Genomic DNA, 22,381 nt, shown 5'->3' with positions numbered 1-22,381 from the left:
CACAAGTACACAAGAAACCTCAATTTTGATTGGCCAAGTTACCATAACTTACTGATAATGCAAATCACTCGCGTATTATTCAGTGTTTTCTTCTCCCTGCTTTTTTCATCTTTTGACAAGTTTACAAAGAAAAGAATGGAGCAGAGCTTAGCTGCATTACATCCAATATGCTGCCTACACAAACGACAGAGAAGCTAAATGAACCCCAGAACATATGGCACTCTGCTGACAGAGCTCAGAAACTGGTTCTGCATGAGCAACAAGGAACATCTTGAAACGCACAAGACATATGTGTTTTAGGAAGAAGATTGAAGTGTTTCATAATAAAACAGGACAAAGTGAAATACAAGTGCTGTATAAAATTTTAATTAAAAACTGGTTTTACCCCTCAACGTGAATATACAATATGTTTCCCAGATGGATTTCATATTTAAGTATTATCCAAACCAAAAACGTAAATGAGACAAATAAAGCCTTCAAAAATGGCACAGAGGCTAAAATGTATGTAAACACTAGATGACTGTGGTGAAAACAAGGCAGGCAGGAAAAGCAACCTCTTAACAAATGTTTACTACCGGAGTACTAAATGAAACAGTTCATACAACTATAGTCTTAGTAACAACACAATTAGCTAAACATTCAAAAATTCAAGTCAGTGTAACAATACAAATATAAGCATTAGAATTCACCACTGTTCAGTGATGTAAATGGTGCTTCTGTTACTTATAAGTTTCACAGGTCATTTTATACACTGAAAATTCATGGTATACAAATGCATCATTCATGGCATGGCATGCATCAAACCACCCTCAAAGTCTAACCCTGCTTTCAGCCTCCCACCTCCACTTTGTGTGAAGCTCTGTTCATTCAACGGCATCAGCTCGACAGGGTTACACAAATGCCTGACCACAGAACAAAATTTTTGTGCTATATCCTCAGGATCAGTAAATTCTTATGAACCAAGAGGGATGCTGTTTTGCAACAGCAAACTCCTTTCCCTGAATAGGTGAGAAGGCGGCTCAGATCACCACTTCTCAGACTGCAGAGAGTTCTCTGCTAGGTCAGAAGCAATCACCCAGAACTGAATGGAAATACACATGAAGAAAAAGCACAATCTCCACATTGATCAAGCAAAGAGAAAGATTACAGTTCCTTCATGTTGCCATCCAGACAAATTATCACTGCACTTCAGAGAATTTCTCACTGAAGACGAACAGGGAACAAACTGCATGTCTTTGGCAAGCCAACACTGCTAACAAAAGGAGCTACAGCCTCATCTTTTAAGGGCTTTGGTTGATGATGATGTTTTGAATTCCATGGAGAAAGCAGTAGAAACCAATGCAATCAATGGGCTTGTGCTTAATAGTTCACTGTACAATAGGAATATTAGGTGTTAACACAGGTTTATTTGTTGAAACTGAAGGGAACTGGGCAAAGACCGTTTCTCTGCTGTGACCAGAGACCATCACCTAAACCAGACATCATTTCTGTCAGTGAGGTGGCTCATTCAGATCATCCACAGAAGAGCTGTTCTCTCTTAGCTTCAATTGTTTTCACTGGAACCAAGAAGCTAAGTTGCATTGATTTGAAAGTTTCCCCAAATTCCTTGGCTACTAAACAAATCTCTTGAGATACTCTCAGCATCCTGATGATGATCACTCCGTAACCACTGAAGTAATTAACATCATGGTAGGCTTTCCTATGACCCAGAGATTCCACATTACAATATTTATACAGTTAAGTGACCACTGCTAAAAGCTAAGAATTTTCTTGCATAGTTCAGTGTTTTAGAAAACACTTTCAAGTTTAAAAATTAGGAAGAGCAGAATTATATAGTAAGCTATTCCTTGCACATGGACTGAAAAGGCAGAGGTTCCTTCCAGCTTACATTCTCTGACAAACTTATGGCACACCACACAAACTTTTCCACTGTCAAGCTGCACACACCATTGCACCCCTTCCTCCTGGGGAGAGGATGAGAACCAATGATGTGATAGATGTTAATAGTGCTGATTAGTACACATAGCAGAAAGCACAAAGACATGAGGATGACGAAAAAATAATTTGTATTTTAAAAAAAAAAAAGATATCATGAGAGCAATCAATATGAGTATGATTAACTCAGATCATTCAGGAGACAGAAGCTGAGTAGGATACCCACTGTAAAGATTAGCTCCTAAAAGCACACATAGTAAAGCAGTTCATTATCTTTTTCAACCGTCTCTTAGATTTAATAGGTTTCTGTCTTGATAAGATTAAGACTTGCTTAATAATTGTCTGGTTAAAACATAATAAACCTAGGAAAATTAAAATAAAGCCTTTTTAGTAACCTGGAGATGAGATGGGACTTTTCAGCCAGGCTTCCACAAAATAATTTCTGTAACATTCACCTCAGGATCCCAAAGCACTTCACAGTCATTTAATTAAGCTTCAGCAGAGCACGAACTCCCCATTTTACAGCTGAGGTAACAATGAGAGGGAGTTTGGAACAGACTATTTAATACTGAGCAGAGCTAAATGTTTGGTTATTTTACCCAAAAAATAGATTCCCAACACCTATAGGTAGATTTGTTTCTCCCCTCACCATTTTGGCAGCCTCCTAAGTAATAGTAACATTCAAACTTGTGAAGCACAATCTAAAGAACTGCTCTCATCATCTTCCAAGCTGCTCAGATTTGGGGTATAAACACTGCTGCCCATCTATCTTACAAAGCTGCTCCTACCCATTCCTGTTACTCTAGCCATCTCTATGCCTCTTGTCCCCAGTGGACCAATTTAAGCATCCCTTCTTCTAGTTGAAAACTTAAATAAGGAAAATCATTAGAGAGTTTGACATTTTTGCCTTTAATCCACAACAGGTCAATGACTGAGTGATTTCCAAAGCAACTACTACTCAGCAAAGGATTTGCATTTCTACTGCAGGTAGTTTGTCTAAAGCCACCCCAAGATCCTAAACTATACCAAATTATTTGTAGGAAAGAAGGAAGGGACAAGTAGGAAGCAGACTCTAACATTAAAATGAAAGTGATTAAAATATTGCACTGATCGCATACTGCAAGCAACACTGGGTGCCGAATGGCATTTGGTGAGAATACTCATGGGTTATAATAACTTGGGGAGGCCAAGAGAAAGAGACAGACTCTACAGAAAAACACTAATTCACTCTTAATCTAGCCCATTATTTCTAGATTTGAGTAGGCAGCTTTCCTTTAGGTGGTAAAATGACGGGGGTGGAATTATGCCATCCCACTGTCAGTAACGGACCACTTTGTGGATGGCAAAAGATAAGGAATGAGCATCGAAAATGCTGTTTAAAGCTCCACTCAGGAACCTAGAAATTTGCATTTGATAGAAGGGATTTAAATTGTATTAGAAGGCAAGGTGCACTAAACAATTACAGTTTATTACTATGTTGGTTCACTGCCTGAACCTATACTTATCACATACTGCAGTAGCAAACGAGCAGCAGTGCTCAGTGCACTCGAGCAGTATGCATATTAATAGGAGGGCTAGCTGAGTAAACAGGGAAGGGTCCGAAAGCTTCTGAAAATGAAGTGGCTTGCAGATTTTATGGACAGATCGGAGTAATTTGGGTCTTAAGTCACATTTCATAGAAAAGTTTTCCATTAACCAAACTGGATTTCTAGCACAGTGCTTGGAAGACAACACTCTCTGCTGTATCACAGCATATAAGCTGTGGAATAACTTTGACCCAAGAGAGAAGCACATATCCTGCAGCAGCTGATTCAGAAAGACATTATACACACCATCTCCCCTCACACCTGGAGCAGGGCCAAAGACACTCAGTCTATCTGCTTCATTTGTTGTTATGCTGCATACAAAGGCTACAGTGAGAATATTCATACTGGTCAAAATTCAAAATATGATACTTTTTTTTTTCTCCCATTCAGTTTTCACCTTTGATGAAAAATTTTTCACCTTCGATGAAAAACTGAAGGTTGCCATATTACCATATGCTTTCTTTCTTTAGCTAGGAGAATAAAACAGATATACCCAAGCCATTCCATTCCTCTGGACCCCTCGAAAACATTACCCTGTTTTTTCACAGTGGCCTCCAGCCTTCCTCATGCCTGCCTTGCATCTGAATTCATGGCAACTTGTGTCCTTACTCATCCATACAAAAAAAAAAAAGCAAAGCCTCAGCATTCAGGCCTTCTTACATGTTGAACAAACAGGAACTAAAATCTGCTGGATTGCTGAGGAGGGAAAAATTTAACAGTACTTCTATGTCACAGAACGAGATTAGGCCAAAGGGGAGCAGCCAATCTTCAGAAGACTGTAACTTTTACTAAGCTATGACACTGGGGAGGGAAAAGACAGAGAATATTGAATTAAAACTGTGGGATACCATGAGAAGAACAGTAAATCTTATGGCTGAAACACATACAGGAAACCACAGCAACCTTCAGATTTCAGTAGATTAATTTTAAACCAAAAGCATGGAAAGTATCTCTCAGAATGTGCCACGCCTATTTAGGATCTATTTGAATATACCTACTTCCCCGAGCAGCAAGGAGAAAGAAACTATTCCTTTATGGACTAGTATGGGGTCACAGGAATAGGCTAATGAATGAATACCAGGTACTGGTAGCACAATAGTCTATTGCCACCGTGCCTTCAGTGGCCCAGCTTGGGTAAGTCTTACTTTTCACTTCTGCAAAAAAAGTGTACTACTACTTCAGAGTGACTCAACACTTATCCATAGCATAAGACTGAGCAACTAATGCCCTTTGAAAGCACTAATGTGCTAAATGGCATCAGGGACAGGAAGTTATCAGTGTTAATCCACTTCAACTGGTTTAACAGTTACAAGGAATAGAAATGTCTTATATGCAAGACACTTCCTCTGAGAGTCCCCTTTCCTGAAACAGAAGCACACAGCCTTTCAACGTGCTTTCCCACTAGCATAATTGCTCACCAACTGCTTTCTCAAATCAATTATGTTGTCTCAGCATTAAAGGATGGAAGGAAGAGTAGACCAACTTTTTGTTTATCTAGGCATGCCGGCAGGTTACAGTCATATGTTCTGCCATCTGTACTGCTAGCTTTATCCTTTATCCAATCATAACAGGTAAAATGGCATTGGTGTAACTGAATCTGTTCACTCAGTCAGGGAAGGAGCCAGAACAGGCATTTGTTTTTTCCCCCCATTCTGAAAGGAAGCAGGAGATGGACACTCTTGCCCTTTTAAAACATTCTGCTTTTCAATAGATGGGCAATTTGCCCCAGTCTGCTAATGTGGGATCTGTTCAATGCAAGGCTGAAAAGGTTCCATCCCCGGGGAAAGCATCGAACTGCTGATGAACATTTGGTGGCCTTTAGCAAAAACGATGCGATTTCTGCCAACAGGATCCCAGCAGACTGGGAAGGACAGGCTCCAAATTAGGTGGGATTGTGATGCAGGGACTTCAGAAGGCCTGTACTAGGTATATGAGGAGCTTACCGACTAGCTCCAGTCTTTCCCCCTCCACACTCCTTTCTTATTCATATTTTTTAAAATTACAAGTATATTGGCAAATGTCATGGCTGCATTCAAGAGAACCTAGAAACTTCCAAATGCATGGGGTGTGAGAAGATGACCTTTCTTCTGATAAAAAGGCTGCTGGGCTGGGCGAGTTTCTTTTAAAATTTGACAGTATTAGAAAATTTGTGACTAAAGGCACTGGAAACCACTTTGAAAGCATGTCTATAGGTCAGTATCAGAGTTTCTGCCTGTCTCAAAAACAAACGATCCAAAGGCAATTTTCTAGAAAACGATTCCCTTTGTCCCAGATGGGACACTTTTAAATCAACACTCACAGTCACCTTCCTCTTTAGACCCCCCCTCTGAACACTAGGACATATTGCTTCTTCAACCAATTCTGTTTATGTTACTAAATAGTTTTAATTATTTAATAAGAATTGGCTACAGCTGAAATCTGAGCTGATGTCAGACAGGAATATCCGGCAGACTTATTAGTCTTCAGCTGTCTATCTTTTCATAGTCTCAAAGGAGCAACCACGACAACCATCTTGATTAACTGTGGAGGGGCTTAGTTGCTGTTAGGTTTTTTTTTTTTGGGGGGTGGGCAGGGGGATGTTAATAATTTCCTTTTGGCAACCCCATTTCTCCAAAACCCTGCCCAACCATAATTACACCTTAAAAATAGAGTACAAATATTTGTTACATAAAAATAGGTTCCATTACAAATATGAACACTATGTACTGTGCATTTCCAGGTGAATTGCTATCAGGAGTGCGTTTTTTGGTCCAAAACAGTGCCAGAAGCTTTTTGGTACATGTTTCTGTATATTTTCCCGAGACTCTCTTCAAAGATCGCTCTGTGAGGCTTCCCTTTGTATACAGCTGCACGACTAGACCGATATTCACCATTATCCAAGTGAACAGTAGCGTTCTGTTGCACTGGTGAACTGTCAACAGAAAGAAGATAAGAAATAATGATCAAATAAAGATAAGGAAGAGGAATCAGAAGCACAAAATGAGCAGAAATCCAAATGTAGAACTTGCTAATCAAGGATTACCTTTCACAAATTGATAAAAAAACTGCACTGCAGCTACTTCTAAGAAATGGGAGCCCCACATTATTCATTCACACAAATTCTCACTTATCTGAGTGTACTTGATAATACCTCCCAAATAGAAAGAGAATTAATTTTCAAAGAGCATGCAGTAATTTTGCTGTATTTTGATAGGCAGTGTGACTAGGCACTAAGCTTATGCAAGAACAGCACAGTAGGATTTTTGTGTCCTTTGAAGGTCAAAATGTAACCACAAGCAGCTATTTCAATATGAAGACAATCTATCAGAGGTATATTAAATTACTGTGGTTGCAGCTGTAAAGTGTTCTATCGGAAGCATCTTGGATTAAGTATTCTACCAAATACATTATGATACAGTGGCAGTCGAGTGTTCCTTCCCCACCCCATCTTCTGTGTCACTGTTTTAATACTGAACACAAATACCATCTCATATTTCAGTTGCTTTGAGAAATTATTCCTAGATCTATGAAGGGAAATTTATTCTCTGAAAAATCATTACGAAACACTGACAAATCTGAAGTATGTATATCTAAACTTCATGACTATTTGCCTTCTCTTGAAACTTTCAAAACAAAGGCTTGTGTCATATAATGAAATGAGCCATTTTCCTGTAAAAAGGCATGAAACAAGTAGCTCAAAAATCATAAGTAAAAAATGACTACTGAGGTGACATTTTTCACATCTGCTCAGAGATTTAAGCACTTAAGACACTTAAATATTAGGACCAAGTTATATTCAGCTTTTCGTGAATGTTCTCAGTCTGGGAAATGAAACTGGAAACGTGAAGCTTACAGTGACCATTTTCACTTAGGAAAAGGATTACATTTCACAGGGAAGCTTTACATTTTCTTATATACATATCATTTATTAATCTACTATGGTCAAACCAGTACTTAAACCTTTGTCCTCAAGTTAATAACAGTAAACAGCTGTGACAAATTGAAAGAAACCTTATGTCAAAGGACTCACAAATATACTTCTAGCTAGCTGCATCAAAACGCAAGGTTTTCACTTTAAGAAAGGAAAATGGTGAGAGAAGAAGAGGAAGATGTAGGATCCATTTTCTAAAATCACATTTCTAAGCTTCCAGTGTCCCATGGAAAACAAAAAGAAGGAATAGCTTTTGCTTTTACATTTCTTATATTCAAATATTATGGTGATGCCAATCTACACCACATAAAACAAAAAAGATCTTCATGTTCCTCTGATATTAAAAGGGGAGAAAGGCCACTTTCACACTTTTTCAAAAAAGCTCCAACATTTAGTCAGTCAACAGAAGAAAATATAAACCTGTTTATCATCCTGGAGAGGGCAAACTGTGCTTCACAGTTTGGACACAAAGAAACCAACCCACCAAACAGCAAAATCAATAGAAAAGTTATACAGGCCTGTGTTAAATGTAGACAAGTCAATATCCTGGGGACCCATCAACAACTGAAGTTCTACCTCCTCCTTTCTGCAGGTCGTGTTACCTCACTTCTGATGGAGAATTCTCAGGCCAACAAATAAGCATAGTACTAGGAGTGGCACTTGTAACTCTACTACAAACAGCTCTGACACTCTTTTCCTTGGAATCCACTTCTGCAGTCAGCTTTGTGCTTGCCTTTCCTTCTACTGAAAGCTTAATCTACATAGAGACACTCAAAATCCAACCACTTTAACTGCAGTAAAGGAAAGACTCAAAAACCGATAGTAACTTTCACAAGTTCCTTATTCTGGTACCAACAAAGACTTAAAAAAAGACATAAGCTTAATTTTCCCTTCTTTTTTTTGGGGGGGCGGGGTGGGGGGTGGGGGTGGCGGCAGCTGTGTGCGTGTATGTACTTCCATCAGCCAGTCCTCGCACATGAAATACTCAGCACTGGTGTGGACAAAGATAGAGCCAAGCTAGGGAAGAGTCCCTCTCCTGTCTCAACTGGAAACCAGCTGACAACCTGAGCTAAGCAATCTGGGAATTAGACTCACAAATCACATTAACAGCAGGATTTCTGCATGCAACTCCCTGCTCTGAAATACCTGTCATATGCTTTTGTTCCCTCATACATCTCCTTTAAGAGTCCCAGAAGTTCTTTTCTGAGTGAATCATATACTAAATATTTCACAAAACACGGACCTTTTCCTTACTCCCAGTGGTTTTCAATCATCTACTTTACTGCCAACATTTGGTCGACAGTACCATGTCCTTCTATGAACTCTGTCTCTGTCCTTGTATCCTGTTTATGAGCAGTGTGGCAAACACTCAGCAATCAGACTGTCCTCGAGCCCTTTTATGTCTCGCCCTTCAGTGAATGGGACTAGTGCTGCTGGGCTCTAACTCCAAGGAACAGTCCTTTCCCAACTTGAGGACCACATTTCATATCCCATCACTTCTCGATTCTGTAATATTAGGATTTGTTTCTTCTTTTTTCATGGTCTGCAGTTTCAGCATCAATCTCAAAGTCCCAAAGCTGCCTCAAAACAAAAACGTGCACTTTCTCTCTCACAAACACATCCTACACAATTTAATTGCAGCAGCTGTCAGGACAAAGGATAAAGGAGCAAAAAGGCTACACTTCTACTATAGAAGTTGTCAAAATCAATTCAATTGGTGTCTTTCATGTAAAATATTCAAATGAAACCCTAGTCATATATGTGAGGAGTATGCAGTATAATTAACCTACATAAACCAGGTTTTCAAGATCTCAGGTTTTCAAGATGTCTTCTGAAATATGGTATGCTGAATCACTAAACCATAGTTGTTGTGTTTTTTAAGATGTTTCTCTTTTCTAAATATGTGTTTTTGGGAAAAAAAAAACAAAAACAATAAGCAACAAACCAAACCAAAACAAAACCCAACAGAACACCCCAAAACTAAACAAACTAATTATTACTAAACAAACTTCAACTTATTTTTGCACTCCCATAGTTTTAAGAAAAAAGAACCAATCGGTTATTTTTAAAGTGACATTTGCTCTCTGGTTGATAAAATCCAAAAACTACTGCCCAAGGATCATTTTTATGACCAAGTCCAGTTCCAAAATCAGCTTTTTATGAAGACTACACTGACACAGTGCCAAACAGCATGAAAGGCATAATGATAGTTAACTGTATTTTGCTTTTAGGTGAAAAAGCTTGGTAGGACTAACTCCTACAGAAGCCTTTTCGCAGTGCAATATATTACATAGCTCAAAATAGAAAGAGAAATTTTAGCTAAATTTAAAGGGCAGTATCATGAGTATGACTGTTCTGTCTTGCTCAGAGAAAAACTCCATACCTGCTCTGTAGTTCGTTCATGGATAAGGGCGCTTTATGTGAAGATTCTCTTGTCTTAGTCAAGTCTTTTTTTGATGCGTTACTCTCATCCTAAAAAAACAGAAATCAAATTCTCATTACATTGGTTTCTGATTACAATGATCTCATTTTAAAATACTTTCTTTACATTTAGTATAAGACTATTAAAGTGCTTACATTTCTTGGGGGGGAGAAAGGGACAAAGTGTAATGAGCCAAATGCCATTTATGAACACTTTTAATTAAGTTCAGTACAACTCAGCTAATAATTTTCAGGTAATAAACTGGAAAGATTTTCTAGACAGTGTAGATCTAAAGAACTATGCAGACAGCCCAAGCTTCAATAATCCCCAACAAACATGTTGATTAAATGGTATGAGACATACTGCTCACTGCCTTACTTTTGCTTCTTGCAGAAGAGGGGAAAAAGAATGTAAAACTTATTATTTATTAGCTTTTATAATGAGCTATCGTTACCCATTTAATGCATTTTACCAGACGGAAGCATTCTACACATCTGAATACTTTGATTCCATATACAGGGCTGAGAACATGCTTACCCAACTTTAAAAAATACCTATGATACACTTAATGACCCTTCAGTGGTATTCTTAGGAGTCGCTAGAAAGCAGTCTTACCTTCCAAATGCTATCTAGACATTAATTAACCCATATTTGCCCTCTTAGGTAAGTAAGAAACAAAACACCTCATATGTAGGGAGCCAGTTGCTCACCTGAGACAGGATGGTAGACATACCACCACACACAACCACATTTACTCTACTCTGAAGAGCAAAGACACTACTTAAGAGGTGATATTAAGTGACACTGTTAGCAGAAGCCAAATGCTGTAAAGATTAGTAAACAAAATCGTCTTTCTTGCTATAGAAGAAATAACTGGAAAAAAAAAAGACTGTGCAGTAAAAATAATCATGCTTGCTGGTAACACAAAACTGGGAGAGACGACAATAAATATAGTAGTAGTAGATAGATAAATATGTAGTAGTAGATGGCAGTAAGATGCAGAGCAAGCTGAATGGTAGGTGTATGAATGAGGAAAAACCTAACACAATTCATTGTGGTGAAACACAAGGTAATAAGTGTGTGTGTAAACAGGAAAACTCTCTTCCTTCAGCAGTCACAGACTACAAAGCACTGAAGAGGAAACGGGGTACAGCAGTAAATAAAACTCTGCAGCATTTGCCAGAGGCAAATTATGTTCTGGAAAGTAAAAAAGATGGAAACATTGCAATACTGTCAGAATGTCACAGCAGAAAGCTACAGTGGACAGCCTAAGGAATCTGCAGCAGAGCTCCAGTCACATTATTTTTACAGAGCACTATGGAAACAAAATTTTGGAAAACACAGCTGGATGCTTCTGGGAATGGTTATTTAGCATTAGGCTCTTTGGAATGAAACAGAATAAGAGATACTTTTTAACCTTTCAAAGTTTGGAAGAGGATCCAGACTGGAGCCAAAATCTACTCACCACATTGCCAGCGCACTTGCTTTACTATTCCCTCACTTTCAAGATGACCCATTTACCTCATCCATCCACTGCATAACAATGCAGCCTAGATTTCAGGTCATACGGGGAAGCACAACCAATCCTGGTGTATTTTACACTACTCACTCCAAGTAGACCTGATTTTATTTTTTAAGCAGGTCAGCTGCTGTTAGCACAGCTTTCACAAGTTCGCTGTACACAATTACCAAACATCATGAGACTTCTCTCTAACATCCTCCCATTCTTTTTGCTCAGTGGAAGAAAACAAAGTGAGAAAAATGATCCTTTTCCAGCATTGTTCTGACCAGGTTGGTAATTAAGGACTCAAAAAAATCTTAGCTAATACCCTGACATCTGGATTTTTTCAGGTAGAAACACGAGGTTTTCCAGCAGGAGAGGAAACGGAAAAGCATCATCTCTGATTATTAATCCCTGTGAGCATTCAGCAAGTGTTTGATACTGGAAGAGACAGGGTGTGCTAACAGAAAGCCAACGGAAAGCACCATGCTTCAAGAATCTAACACTATGCTTGCAAATTTGTGTGCATTTGTGCAATATTGCAGTAACAAGTGAATACCAGCATATGTGTAAGCCATTCTAGAGTAGAATGTTTTAAATTATATAAGTAAAATACGTAAATAGGAAGAAAATGATCAAATTCTCCTTTACCCAATATTATATTTAAGTCTTTATGACTGTATGGAGAGACCACATAACCAGCCATCCAGCTCTCCTAACAAACTAGTAAATCTTTTACTGTAAAGTCATGGTCCACTGTTCAAGGAAAGTAGTCAAGGACCACTGGAGGTAGCTCAGGCTGTGCAAACTTTCATTATATGTAGGTGCTGGACCGTCATGAAATCCAATTTGTTATCTTAAGTTTATTGAAACATCAGGGAAGCATTTGACATGATTTGTACCTATTTTGGAGTGACTGAAACAGAGAAAAATGTGACGGGCATGTTCTATTTGAGAGGCAGCAGCTCACAAATCATGTTTGTATACAAACTCAGGGAGGTACAGCATGAACTAAATCAAACAGTCTTAGCATGCATGAGAAAAGGTTTTTCTAAGTTTAAAACAAAAAGCATAACTAAGCTAAAAATGAAGATTGAACAGAAATGAGAAAATAGGCAGATTAAGAGAGCATGCGGGCAACACAAGGAGCTGCCCAGGATGGCTAAATTTGGGGAAATATAATTAAATAAATTGAGACTTCAGAGCTAAGACAGATGTTCTTCAGTACATCTCTCAGCACTGGATTGAGACAACCACCTTCACTTCTGCCCCAGCCCTCTGCCATGGGTTTACAGTAGTCTGTGGAGTCACCACATCCCAGCCAGCACAGCTCATATGCCAGTGCACTAGTGTTATGCCTGCCATTTCTGTGCTGAAGTGTGAAGTGGGGAGGTCAGGGCTCTCACACTCTTTATCACGCTTGCCACTGATACAGTAAACTACATCAGAGGGGAAAGGTGGACAGTTGGGGACAGTAGTAACTTAAAATTGCAGCAACATTCAGAACCAGATTTCTGTCAACACTCCTTTTTCTAAGAGGAGAAACAGAAGCAAAAAAGATGTCCTTCTCCACTTTGAGAGACTCATGTCTCTTCTAACCAATTAATAACACTTGTGTGTTAAGATTGCCAGACAAAAATAGTAATTTCATCTGAGCTCCTAATCTTGGTCTTACCTACCTCTCATCCTTACACTCTTTTACCTCACCTTTCTTTTACCTCACCTCACACTTAAGACCCTAAGTTCTCTGCAGATGAACAACCTTGTTATTCAGTTTGTACAATGCTTTGGCCAGGGAGATCTTGTGCCACAACTGGGTTTCTTATAAATCGCAATAGCAAAAATTTTTATCTGTCTAAAACCACACTTCAAAACTCCATCAGACTCAAGGACAAAATATTCTGATCCCAGGCATAATCTCATTAGATAAAGAGCTCTGTTCATTGAAAGCCAGGTAATTAAGGGAAAAATGCACACATCTGAAGAATAATATTAGCTCTACAAACAGCTGGACACAAGCAGCTGCTGATGTGCAGCTGCACAACATGTTAAGCCTTGATGTTCTACAGATCTGTAACATTTTTTGCTTAAATTGGAAGTGGAGAACCAGATATAAAAAACCCCATAATTGTCCTCAATACCCCATGAAAGGGTTACCTATACCAGCTGTCCATAAAGGCTACACATAAGGAGGCTACTGAAATCAGTGTGAAACAGTTCAGCTTATATACTGAATCCATATTTCTACAATCAAGGCTGCCTCAAAGGACAACATTATAATAAATCCAAGACTATAGGCACACTTCTCTTCCTCAGTCATCTTGGAGAAAAGAAAGGATTTAGTTTGCAGTCAAACTTACAAATATTAGGCGCTGCCTAGCACTGTGTGTCCTTAAAATATTTTTCACTCTTTTATGGATCTCATCTCCATTTGCTGGTGAAGGCCAACCAGAGCTAAATCTGCAAGAGAAAGAGGAAAAACAAACAGAAGAAATATTTTCTTGTTGAAAAGCTCAAACACGCTTTTGACTCAGATTTTTTTTTTTTTAAGTATTTAAGTATTTAAGTATTTTTAAGTATTGTTCTTTTCACTGAATAATATCAACAGGAAGGTAACCCCAATGCATGCAAATTGGAAAGCCCATGGAGTTAAAAATAATGCAAAGTCACAATCTCTATTTCACAAGACGGAACTGCATTTTAAGCTGCTTTTTTACATTAAAAACCAGGTAGCTTGCTTGATAGGAGTGACTTAAAACCAACAGCCACTTTTAGATTTTACCCTTTTATGTTTTGCAGCACATTTTTTTCCACATTACAAAAAAACAAAAAAACCAAACAACCTCAGCCTTCTCAGCAAGTTCAGAAGCTGGCAGAAATTTCACATCAATAGTTATTCTCAGACTGTTAAGGAAGGCAACTAAGATTTTAAGAACCAGATCATTTACACACCAACCTCCACATGTTAGTACACTCAAAAATGAATTGTTTTTAAAAGACGAACAAACGAAAGAAAAAGACGAACAAACAAACGAAAGAAAAAGACGAACAAACAAACGAAAGAAAAAGACCAACGAACAAACGAAAGAAAAAGACGAAAAGAGATCAACATAAGGAAAGAATTATTGGGGAAAAGTTATGAAATGCTTGCTTACACAATCTCATCACAGTGGATAGAAACAGAGTACCAAATCAAGATTGTGCATCTTCATTTCAATGTTTCCTAACCTCTGAGAACCTGACTTTGCACCAAGAAAATAAAAACTCATGATGTGGTATCATGTTAATATGAACGCGGGTCACCAGGGAAGCTGTGAGCTGGCAAGCCATACCGCTGCAATTTGAGCTAATGGAACAGCAGCCAACAGCAGTAGCGAGCTGCCGTACTCTGGGTGGACTAGGAGCACAAGAAACAGCAACATGCTTCAATAGTTGGCTTCACAAATTTGGTGCAACGGAGAAACATCATGACTCTGAACCCTGAGATGCTACACTGGGCTCTGGGTGGGTTTGTGGGACTGAGACTGCAAGCCCTTCTGCCCTCTTCTCTCCAATTCATCACATTCCCTGCGTTATCCAGTCTCTGAAATCTCCAATCTCATTGTGCCTGGCTTAGTTTACCTTCATCAAACTTCCAGAAATTTCAATACAGCTAAAGAACTGTACAGCTCCTTCCAAAAAGAACAAACCAAGTACACATAGAAAGATTCAGTCCAAAACAAGGAACTTGGCGATGTTAAAATTAATGGAAGCAGGATCCTGAAAATGGGACATGCCAAGCTGTCTTGAAGGTTACAAGCAGGGCTGGGAGCACTTTGCAATCTTTTGGATCATTCCTTCTATTACCAGAGAGAGCTAGAAACATAAGTAGGAAGTGACCAGTTCTCTGCTTTTGAGTAACTTTCTTCTATTTTCTTGTAACTAATCAACTTATTTGGACTCACTTATCATTACTTACCTTTCTGAAATACCTCCTTCTGTTCTAAAGAGCTCCAATATTTTCAGCCTATTTCCTTAAATCAAACCATCTATTTCTGAATGCTTCTATTTTTCTTCAAGAGAGGGTGCCAAGAAATGACACAATATTGGAAGGATGAATCATATAATCTATAGGGGGATGTATGTTCCATATTTCTAATGACATTTGACGTTGTTTATCTTTGGATCACTACAGGCAAGAATCTTCACAAAGCTGGCTATAACATTCATATTAGCATCCTGAACATTTACAATTAATTTCAAACCCAACAGCATGTATGGCAAATCCATACTGTTCAATTCTTTTGCATGCTAGAATCTAACGATCTGTTGTGCTGCAAGATCTCGCATAACTTTCCCTAAAAGAAAGCAAAACGGTTTGTGAATTTTGTTAGGGGAGGAAAGCATTGCCTTTAAAGAAAGAGAAGTCTAAGTCCCTTAAGCAGGCAGGAACATTAATTTCCTTAACAGTCAAACCCAGTTTGATGTACTGCATGACAATGCATGTGCTCTATCTCTAGCAGTGCTTTGAAAAAAACTTTTTTTTTTTTTTAATTAAAAAAGAGAGGTAAAGGAAAGGGGCTGGAGTAGTACTATCATCTTACAACTTCCCATTAGCATTTACAAACATTTACTAATATTAAAAAAAACTACGAAATGCATGTTTAAAAATCTGCATCCTAGATGCAGTAAGAGTGAGTCATTTCCCATTTGACAAATAAAAAATAGACTCATGAAGTCATGGCATTTTCTCTTATTTATACAGCAGCTGCTGTTCTTCCAACATCCAGGTTGCTGGCACTGAGAAGAGAAGTTGGAATAGATTGCCTTTGGGAAATAAATTTTATGAAATTCGTATGTAAGATTTCAGATCATTGGTATTAATCTTAAATTTACAAATATCCTTGGAGATAAATGTATTTACTTTTGGAAAAAAGAAAACCCAGCTTGCTATTGTATTCATTTAGAAAATACATGGCTATGTCTGCAAGAAGAAGATTTAAGCACTTAATTCAAGAAGTATTAGATTTCATTCTTCAGGTGATTTTATTGATCAATCCACTAGTGTGCGCTGTGGTATAAGAAATGTTAGCCATTCACACATACCCCAAACAATTTACAACTCCTCCCAAAAAAAGGGGTGGGGGGGGAGGAAAAAACCCATCAAAACCTTAAGTGTGATTAAAAACAGTATCAGCTCCTTTTTAATTAGGTTTTCTAGTATTGTTATTGTCTAATTTTAGTAATAACTACAGAGTCTAACCCACATTTAAAGTCATAATGTTAATATTTACACCAGCCAAAACTCAAACTAAAATAGAATTGTGCCTGAAATGTAACAACCATAATCTGAAGTGAAACCTTTTTATGATACTCTAACTCTCCTATTGGAAATATTTTATAAAACAGGCTTTAGAGCACAGCTTCTTAAAGTATAAATAAAGGGATTCCATTTGCCCAAAATCACCAATAACGAGTTTTTAAAATGACTAGCTACTTATTTATGTGATTAAGGTGTCACTATCATATTGCAATGTTGAAAGGAAAGTCATTTCATTTCAATGACTGTTTGTCCTGATAAACGAAATAAACTTCTACAGCTGTATTCTTTGTCATACTTTCAATTTTCCCCGGGACTTGCAAACATTCTGCAGTTACATCAGTTTAAATTGTTTATTGATTCCAATAGATTGTATAAACACTTTGGAAATACAGCTCAGTGACCTAGAAAAAGCCAGATCAATCAGAGAACTTCTCAAGATTAATTTCAAAGATGTTGTGTCGAGTACGATCAAGGAAACAGAACCATTTTCCCTTGTAATGTGACTAAAGGCATTTATTTTCTTTTATGAGATAAGGATTTTTTTTAAGGTCATGCAGACAACATCTACCTTGATGAAAAAAAAAAAGCATATAGATTGTGCTAAAGATTAAAGTTATTTTCATGTATAATTTTATCTTTTATCCATTAAGATGAAAAACTCCATTAGAAATACAAACAGGATACAACCACCCATGTACTCTAGTCAAACAGCAGCTTGCGAACTTGAGAGCTGCAATAAATAAGTATTTTCAAATGTCAGACAATCCAATCATCCACTTGCACATAGCAAAAAATGCTAATACCACATTTCAGCAGGAGATACTAATACATTTTATATCAGTAGAATTAATGCAAAAGCCTACTGCAGAATATTTGCAATGCCTATCGTGACCCCTTCCCCCATCGTCACACCTCCCAGCCTTGTGAACAACTCTGTGCATGTGGCCTCTATGAAGAATTCATCAGCTTCAAAGACACAGACTTCACACTGAGCAAAACCACATACAAGGTCAAACTATCAGAGGACAGAAATCAATGAAGTACTGTAGTACTAGATTGACAATTGGAGAGAACGCTACTGTAATTGGGGAGAAGAGGAAGAAAGAACTCTTAAAGCTAAGTATAACCTGAAAAACCACAGTCTGCAAGAACTTATACATGGAACAAAAGAGATTCTCAAGAAAACCAAATATATTTAATTCTGAAATAGAAATAAACCTCACAGATTTTATATCCAAGTAGGCATTTATGCAGCATTCACAGTAAGTGGAGAAGTTGCTTTATTCTCATTTAAGAGGACATGAAGTAGCAATTCAGTACGATGAACTTGGTTCTCAGCGCCTACTGGTCGGTGTGGAGGCACATTAAAAAGGCTGGGCTACACTTAAGAGCTTTACTGGTCTACTTAGTAAAGAATGCAATTTTGTTTTGCTTTTTCTTGAAATGACTGATGGCTATGAACCTTAGTGTAGATGCAGCTATTCCAGTGCAAAAGTGTTTTAGAGACTGTATTGGTACATACCAGTTCCTGAATTGTAATGAAAACATATCAAAATACAAATACTGTAAGAATGCAAGGATTTTAAGTGGAAGAAGTATGCTGCTTTCACAATGCCAGGATACTACTATGAAGCAGAAACAATTACACATAGACAAGGCCTTAAATCAAAGCACAGCAGCCTATATATTTGGAAGCAGAAGCTGACAGCTTCAGCTGTGTACCCATTTGCTCTCCCTCTTCAGTAAGAATTTTTTAAAAAGTAAAAATTTCTCATCCTTTCTAAATAGTTTCTCTTACTTTCAAAAGCTCTGTTTACAGTTAGGCCTTGAAGCACTAGAGATACTAATTTAAAAACTCAGCACTGCATGTAAGTGCTTTCTTTTCCCTCCTAAGCTTCATATCTAGTCCTTAAAACTGGGGCAAGATACATCATCCTCACGTAAAAAGTAAATCCCATGTGGCAGTCAGTTTCTGAGATTTCAAGGAAGGACCAATACTCTAGCTGAGCAGTTGCCCCCAAACGGTTCAAGTCATTCTGGTACTAAATCTTTAGTATATCCTAAATGGGCTGCACCTCCTTATCCTCTTTGGAAGCTTTTCCATTACCTTCCATTGTCTCTGAATTTATTCATTTATACACAAAACAGCTTTGACAGCAATCAATTTCAAATTTACCTACTGCTGCAGCAAAATCTACTGAATGAAGATGATAAATAGTACAGATGTCAGTCAAAAATATGAAACAAGGCTTAGGTACTGCTCAGTTTTGCAGAATATAGTATGAAATAACTGATCTTCAAGTGTTGAATTCCAGAGGTTAACTTAAAGAATGCAAAATAAGGAAACTTCCCCAAGAGGTGAGACTGATAAACCCAGAAGATTCAAGAACAACCTTACTACCAAAGTAAATTCCAAAAAATCAGAAATAATGACTTTTAAATAGCTATAAATAGACAGGAAGCCCAGCTGCAGCCTCTCCCTAGAGCAAGCTTTTTTTCTAAGAAGTCTGCTAAATTTTTCAGTGTTCCACTTTGTAGTAGAAAGTTCTCAGGATTTAAACACACTCTCACAGAAGTAAACCCTGTCTTAGGATGCATGCCACTCTCTAAAATATTAGGTCAACTACCTGTGGTCTGGATTTTGCTATGCAACAAAACTAGTACCCAAGATCCTGGGATGACATTTCAAGATCACTGAAGCCAAAGCTTCTGATAACTGGCATTTTCAAGGACTCCACATAGGATCTAGTCTTTCATTAGTATCTATCATTATACCTATCATTAGTAATAGCTAACTTCATGCTGGTATTTCCCTAGTACTTGAAAAATATAACATAAAAAGATGGTAGTAAAACAATAGAGGAATATTACAGAAGGGCATCTGATCCATACAGTTAACTTCTGTCTTACTTCAAACAGAACTTAAATTTTTGTTAAATTTTAGAGTAGGTAAGACCACATATTAGCAGTATAACCAGGAGAACATAAAAAAGACGTCAAGCTGGACTTTACTCTGGAAACGCTTATTCTTCAGATCAATGATAAAAAACAAAAGCAGAAGCCTGCCATGTCCGGAGTAGGAAAAAGAATCCTTTGATCCCAAATGCATGAGAAGTAGCTTTGCCTCTCAACATAACAGAAACGGTCAAATACTCCTGTGATTGCTGCAGTCTCTTGAGAAAAGAACTTCTCTTTTGCTAGCAGATAGCTCCATTCAGAGGACTTCTGTCATTACCTTACAGAATCCACCTCACTGTTTCTCCTTTTCTTTAGGAAAGGTACTTTGCTGCAGGTTTCAGTGCTGCAAGGAATGCTTAGCTTGTAAGTCCCAAGAAAAACACCATCCTCCAGGAGCACATGAGGATGTACATGCACTATGAAAGCAAGGACTGGACTTGAATTCTGCTTTCCTGCAGCAGCATTGAGAGAATATAGTGCTAATGCTCTTTCACAAAGCGTATGAGATACTTATGCATGCACAAAAGGATACCTATCTATGCACAACCAACCGGTCTGTAGGGCAAGTCACCTGCACTGACTGAAGCTGGCCACACATCATGGGCAGGAACTGAAGAGTGTGCATGTACCATTGCTCTGCCCAGGAGCTACGATCAAAATGAGAAATAGTTGTACAGCCACATCGCTCTGCTTAGTGTCAGTTTGCAACACTAGCAAATGCTTTCCTTAGGTAACCTAAATAATGAAAAAGCGTAAAAATAAAGTATGAAAAATAGATATTCAAAACTTTGCCGACTTGTTCAGCAGTAAATCTATTTGCAGTTCTGCTTCTGGCTTAAACTCAGTGGGAAAGGGGAGAGGATTGATTTGTGGTCTCTCTAGCAGGCTCACAGAAAGGGACTGGAAACTGCTAGAAAAAGGGCTCCGAGGACCTTTTGCAAGGCCCCAATTTCTGTATCACTGAAAAGTATTGCAGTGGCTTAACAACTATTCAGCAGTGCTCTGGGAAATACTCCCAAGAAGGCAGATATTCGCTTCACGCTCTTTTTTTAAAAAAAGGGAAAAAGGGGAACTAAAGGTTGAGGTGGCGAGTCAAGTTTCATATTGACTGTGGGTTGACTAGCATTAAAAAAAAAAATAGCTTGGATATGCTAGGCTCTTTGTCTTTGTAATTCAAAATAAAATTGAGGAAATAAACACCAAATACTGTGAGATAAGACTCTCTATTCTTGCAAATACACTAACGCTGGTATACTTTCAGTAGTACTGATTTTCTCTGTATTTCTATGATCTGAACAGCAGCGTTTGCATGCATTTCCAAACATTGACCTCTGATCCATGTTTGTCATTCCAACTATAGCTCTCAGTATACAGTCAGGTAAAGCCATTGTTATCTCAGCAGCATGAAAGAGAGATCAAATTTTTTAGACTATGCCCTTTACCTTCTCATTTTGAATTTTTTCTGATGACAAAAGCAAATGCTTACATCTTTAACATAAAGAGATGTTACATCTCTAAAGAGCTGAGAACACTTTTTCTTATAAGAAGAAAAAACATAATTTCACAAGATCACAAATCTCTTCTGGAGAGGCCCTCATAAAGAGAAAAAGCAAGAATATTTAGATAATTTCGAGATTAACTGGCAGATGACTAAATTACTGTGCATGTAACAGCAGCTCACAACATACAAGACCTTCCTGCTATCAATATAAGGGACCCTGTCAGCTTTAAATATAATCAATTTTAAAATTTACACCCCCCCTCCAAGGAGTCCAGTTGAAAAAAGAAGGATGAAAAAGTCACTGTTACAATATCTCTTCCCCAGACACGGGTAACTAATGCACAAACAATGTCAGGAGAGAGTGGGGAGGTAGACAAGATGACAAAGAAACCTCCTCCAAACCCCAGATACATCCTAATCTCTGTATAACGGTTCTCAAGAAATACTATTACACAGAACAACAAACAAGCAAGTTTTCAAGCACAGAAAGATGTTAAAACACCAACTTGATCTTTAAAAGTATTAAAAATTCAATCCCCACCTGCCATCTGTCATTTTTCTTTTTAAAGAAAACAAACTGAGACAATTTTTCAATTTTGAAAAAAAGCATTAGGCTGTGTGTAGGCTATAAAATGCACCCTGCAAGCATTGACTAACTAACTGAGGTACCAGTGGTATCAAGGATGAAACAGCCAGGAACAAGTGTGAACTAGCCACCAAAGTACATCTCCAAGTAGGGACTCAGCAAACACTTCCGCATTTAGGGCAGGACATCAGTTTGATACTCAGCTTCTCCCAATTATTTTATTTATTCACTTATTCAGGCCCAGCCTTGTATGTAGTTTTTCTGCTCCCAGAAAGCCATCTAGTAACTTACTAAACTGAATGTACAGTAGAAGCATTGTGCACCAAGTACACATTCTACTCAGCAGGAGGTAGGGAATACTCTCCTTGAAGGACTGGAGGACTTAAGCATGAAAAAAACCCGTTGCTTTTTGACACTTCTTCCATCCCACCCTCATAAGACACTGAAGCTGCAAGGCTTGCCCAAAATATTAACCCAGGGATTGAAATCCACTGAACTAAGGGATATTAGAAACTGTCTCCACCCCAACCCCACTGGGGTCAGTAGAGACTACTAAGAAAACTAGTTTAAATATAGCAAATAATATACACACAATTCCTGCAGAGGCCCACACTTCAATTCAAACAAAACAACATCTTAGGATGTCAATAAAGCAAAAAGATTGGAAAATAATACATTGA

General features: G+C 38.0%; 1 protein-coding gene across 1 annotated transcript in view; it reads right to left on the bottom strand.

The window, feature by feature from the left end:
* Nucleotides 1–356: 356 nt before the first annotated feature.
* SPATA6 (spermatogenesis associated 6) overlaps nt 357–22,381 on the bottom strand; it is a gene marked incomplete at its 5' end in the record, with an annotated part of 45,296 nt that continues 23,271 nt past the window's right edge. Inside the window, 3 exons of the mRNA XM_082314499.1 lie at nt 357–6,432; nt 9,815–9,903; nt 13,715–13,814. Coding sequence (XP_082170625.1) covers nt 6,252–6,432; nt 9,815–9,903; nt 13,715–13,814 — 370 coding nt within the window. The 3' untranslated portion in view covers nt 357–6,251. The remainder of the gene's footprint in view (nt 6,433–9,814; nt 9,904–13,714; nt 13,815–22,381) is intronic.

Source organism: Platalea leucorodia, assembly GCF_965183815.1.
Source record: "Platalea leucorodia genome assembly, chromosome: 5".
Classification (NCBI taxonomy): domain Eukaryota; kingdom Metazoa; phylum Chordata; class Aves; order Pelecaniformes; family Threskiornithidae; genus Platalea; species Platalea leucorodia.
The sequence above is the reverse complement of the archived record's forward strand: the minus strand, read 5'-3'. Positions and strand labels throughout refer to the sequence as shown.